Source organism: Sinocyclocheilus grahami, unplaced genomic scaffold (assembly GCF_001515645.1).
Source record: "Sinocyclocheilus grahami isolate Dianchi unplaced genomic scaffold, SAMN03320097.WGS_v1.1 scaffold615.1, whole genome shotgun sequence".
Taxonomy (NCBI): Eukaryota; Metazoa; Chordata; class Actinopteri; order Cypriniformes; family Cyprinidae; genus Sinocyclocheilus; species Sinocyclocheilus grahami.
Genome location: NW_015505794.1, coordinates 500464 through 505438, shown reverse-complemented (window position 1 = coordinate 505438; position 4975 = coordinate 500464). Strand labels below are relative to the sequence as shown.

At 33.8% G+C, this 4975-nt stretch overlaps 1 protein-coding gene across 1 annotated transcript in view; it reads right to left on the bottom strand.

Moving 5' to 3' along the window:
- Nucleotides 1–3244: 3244 nt before the first annotated feature.
- pkp3b (plakophilin 3b) overlaps nt 3245–4975 on the bottom strand; it is a gene marked incomplete at its 5' end in the record, with an annotated part of 12849 nt that continues 11118 nt past the window's right edge. Inside the window, one exon of the mRNA XM_016241201.1 lies at nt 3245–4212. Within this exon, the coding sequence (XP_016096687.1) occupies nt 4171–4212 (42 nt within the window). The remainder of the gene's footprint in view (nt 4213–4975) is intronic.

The window sequence follows — 4975 nt, the reverse complement described above, 5'->3', positions numbered from 1 at the left end:
TATTGTATTTTTGATGTATTCATCAATTATGTTCCAGAAATGAAGTAATGGGGTGAAATAAATGTTGAAGTTGAAATAAAACTGTCAACATGTTTTCCTCCTTAAGGTGTCACTGCTGAGTTGCTTCAGACGAAGAATGAGTACTTGTGTTGCACAGAGCAGTGTTGCTAAATTTAGCAACTTTTCACACTGCTCTAGCAACTTTTTCTTCCAAAAGCACCAAGCAACAAATGTAGCTATTTGTTTTAAATTGATTTGGCAATTTTTAGCAACTTTTGATAAGTGACTCAAACGATAAAAAGGCACACATTTTCCATCTAAATTAGTATGAAACAAGCCTAAAAGTATCCATTAATTTAGTTGCCAAAATGTTATTTTACGATGATTTATGTTGACTAGAAGACTATTTTAACAGGATCTATTTATATATTTTGGTGTTGATAAATTCAAACAATCTTTGGCTTCACTGACTTTTTATGCAAGTCCAAAGACCTGAATGTGACATAAAGGAAAAATACGGGAAGTTATGCATGTGTGTGATATGCTCTTTACAATGCTGTCCATGGCTTTTCTAAACAGCTGTCTTTCTCATTAAATATAAATATATTTTGATATTGTATTTTTGATGTATTCATCAATTATGTTCCAGAAATGAAGTAATGGGGTGAAATAAATGTTGAAGTTGAAATAAAACTGTCAACATGTTTTCCTCCTTAAGGTGTCACTGCTGAGTTGCTTCAGACGAAGAATGAGTACTTGTGTTGCACAGAGCAGTGTTGCTAAATTTAGCAACTTTTCACACTGCTCTAGCAACTTTTTCTTCCAAAAGCACCAAGCAACAAATGTAGCTATTTGTTTTAAATTGATTTGGCAATTTTTAGCAACTTTTGATAAGTGACTCAAACGATAAAAAGGCACACATTTTCCATCTAAATTACACAAAATGAGGAAACCAAAGATGCCTAGCAGTACACAGATCACGTGAATTAAGTTAGCTTCTATTAGCAATTGCTCAATTTAATCATAATAAATGTAATAATTGAAGAGTTCACATGCAAAAGCCTCTAAGTGCTGTCTGAAATTTTCTTCTAAAATTACCATTTTTATCAGGCTCATATATTTATGTTGAGTTCTTTCACTTTAATAGCATAGGAAATAACCTATACATTGCCATTAAAGTAAAATGACTGAACCTAAATATAGGAGCCTGATAAAAATGGTAATTTTAGAAGAAAATTTCAGACGGCACTTAGAGGCTTTTGCATCTGAACTCTTCAATTGTTAATTTGTGATACACCTTATTAGTAGCTTGTGCCTGCGATTGTTGATCAGTTAGTACACTGTAAGAAAAATATCCAGGAAAATGGAAAAGGTACTAGTAATTTTCCAGGACATTATCCGTTATCCATTATTCATTATCCATACAATGCGTAATTTAAAATGCATGTAAAAAAATTGTGAAAAATCAATACGGAAAATTCCTTCATATTAATATAGTAGACTGTGCCCTATTTTTACAGATATTTTCTTAGAATGTAGCATAATAACGAACTGCTAAAACACTGCTTAAAACTATAATGGTTCAGAATGTGTAGTTTACTAGCTAAAAAAACAACAACTTTAATTGTTCAAAAACGTGTAAGTGTTCAATAATTCAATGTTGTATTTAAAAATACAGTCATTTATATTTTAATATTATATTGTGTTATATTATTTTACAAACACATCTAAATTAACATATATAAAATATTTTCTTGCTGAGATTTGAAGTAGTGACAATCGTGCTATGACATCACAACGTCATTTAGCAATTTTTAGCAACAAATTGACCTTCCTTTAGCAACTTCCCCTGAAAATTAGTTGGCAACACTGGCACAGAGATCACATAGTTTCTTTTGGCCAGTGTGTTTTGTCTTATTCTGTCAGTTGCTTAAGATAAGCTATATTAGGTTACTTCCCCTTCATAATTTTGCAAGAATTTAATAGTAGAAATAATAATAAATGGAATGTGAAGGAGGTTTGTGTTCTTTCATTGTTGTTTGCTCTTAAAATTTTCATAAACCTTCCTAAAATATCAATAAATCTTACTTTTTAACGTATCTTCTAATAATAGTCCTTGAAAAGATGAGCCAGCTGTGTCTTATCTTGTAGCAGAACTTGTACATTCACTCTTTTTATATAAAACGGCAAAAAAAAATTTACTACTGCTAAGTGTTGCTGGGTCACACACGGGGAACTGAGTAATTTCATGTGTGCATATTTCTGTGGCTGCGTTGGGCTTTTCTGTTTAGCCAAATATACTTGGCCGGCTCATACCACTCAAACCAGATATGCGTAAAATGTGGAGTGCCTTTGTAATTTAGAGACATTAAAGGTCTTAATCTTCCTTTTTAATTACCATTTTCCTCTTGCGGATAAACTGCGTTGAATTTGACTTCTGTCTTTAAGATTTTTTCTGTTAGGAAAATGCTGGGCAGATGATCTTTAAAAACAAACATCTCTCTGTTCCCTCCCCGTCTTCATCCACTGAACTCTCTGTCTCTCTGAGTAAAGTCAGGCCAGAGCTGTTTGTCAGCGCTTTACAATTCTGTCTCTATATTAAAGAGAGAGCTGTTTTGGTCAGTGGTGGCTCCGGATGTTCCCATGCACTCAACTAAAGACCACAACAATCGTACACTGACCCATAATGCATTCCAACCTGTCAGCCATTAGCCTCAAGAAGCCTTCCAAAGAAGAAGAAGAAAAGAGTTGAGTATGCATACGCAAGACTTTTGATATCAGTTCCCATTCTGGAGAGTGTGTATTAAGTGTTCAGGTGCCTCTAAGTGCTGTCTGCTAAAATTTCTACTAAAATTAGTATTTTTCTCAGGCTGCTATGCTTATGTTATTTCACTTTAATGGCGATGAAAAGAACCTATTCACTGCCATTAAAGTGAAATTACTGAACCTACAGATAGGAGCCTGATAAAAAAAAGACTAATTTTAGAAGAAATTTTCAAATGGCACTTAGAGGCTTTCGCATGTGAACTCTTCATATAGTGTATGCTCAGCATTAATGTCTAATTATTAATTAATAATTACTATCAGAACCATATTTGATAAATAGCATAAGTGTTATATTAATATGCCCTGATGCATACATGGACTGATTCAGAAAAAGTATATAAAGTACATTAAAAGCAATTTAGTTCATGTGTTATATTTGTGTGAGGTGGAAAATAACATTGACTGCACATCAAACTTGAGAAAGTTATATCAAAATTATTGGTGGTTATTTGTTTAATCTTTGCAAATGGCACACAACAAGGCAGGAAATTATTTTGCTACAAAATTCTCTGGAAATGACACGTACAAATGTTCAAATATGCATTTCTATTTATTTCCAAAGGCAATAGGTTTGTCATATTTGTGCTTTCAGAGTAAGGCTTCAAAGGTTTATTTCAGATATAATGTCATTTAGAATCTCTTTTGCACTCAAAATCCAAGGCTAATGTAACTGTAACAACCACAAAAGCCTGCAGCAGTGTTACATGGCAAGCAAAAATTGCATATATATTTATTGCAAAACCAACAAAATCTGTTTCTTTAGTTGTAACAACATTTTAGTTCCCAGTTCACTTCCGTTTTTCTTTCCAGACTTCATGATTATAGCCTATAAACTGAATTTCTGTGTGCAAAATAAAAATACATATTTGGGATAAAAATGGACAAGCTGGACAGGCTAACGTTTCAAAACTATGTAAAATAAGCAGGTCTGATGAAAATGAATTAGTCTTTGAATTCTTCATAGTAACATGTTGCTACTGGAACTAATGGCTGTTAATGTTTCATGTCTATAAGCTGCCTTCTCTCAAATAGGCCTCGGGTTAATATAATTAATTCAGCCATTCAACCACACACACAAGTGTGCATCTCAGCCTGTCTGTTAGACTTAGTGCTCTGCAAGCATTTCTTTCCGGCATGTTGTAATACTTGAGGGTGCCGCTGACTAAAATTTATACTTGGTAAAAACTTTAGAGTTCACTCACTCCACTACAGGTCACAATATGTGTGTGTGTGTGTTTGTGTGTGTGTTTGAGAGAAACAGGCTGCTCGCATTCCCTTTGTGACTTTGGTGTAAAATCCCATGGACGTCTAATTCCATCTTGTCCACTGAGTCATGGACGGAGATTAGATGGCCATATCCGTGAAATCTCGTCTTGTGAACCCTTTCTGTAAAATTAAAAACAGAAAAAGATAAATTACCAGCCATTCTAAATTAGTAGTGTATACCAGTCTAAATCTAAACGGTAGTAGTCATATAATGCTGAAATATACTGGTACATTGTATCTAGATAGTGGAAAGAAGAATGGAACATCCTGCATTCCACTGTCACAGTTCAGATGGACCACTGATCTGACCAAAGCCATTTTGAACACCACAGACACGCAACAGACTTTAACTAGTCTCAATCTCAGACAAGCAAACCCATGAACCACCCACAGTCAATTTACTGACCATCTGATGCACTCAACACATAAAAATGGCAAGAGCTGGTAAAAAATGACCTCTTTGGTAACAAAAGTACTGGCCTGCAACAATGAGCACTTCTGAGGATGAATAAATCACTGGATTGCACAGTTTGTGACGCGCTTTGAATCAAGTTTTGTTTGGGCTTTGTTTGGATATCTATGAGTAGAACTGTGCACCTCACTTTGTTTATTGGGTTATATATTTGAAATAATCTGTACAATCATATTCTGATCACAAAATCTAGTTATTTTTTTCTGTACATTCATTACAAATTTATTTTAGTATTCACTTTAGATTTAAATATCATACTGTACATTTACAAGGATTTACAGTTAGTCACATATGAGTCAAATGGTCTCTTCCTATATGTAACTTTTGGCTTTAAATATTAATACAACAAAACCATGTTAAATGACATGTCTTGGGGGGGGGGGGGGCTTTTTTTGAGTTTTTTATATGTTT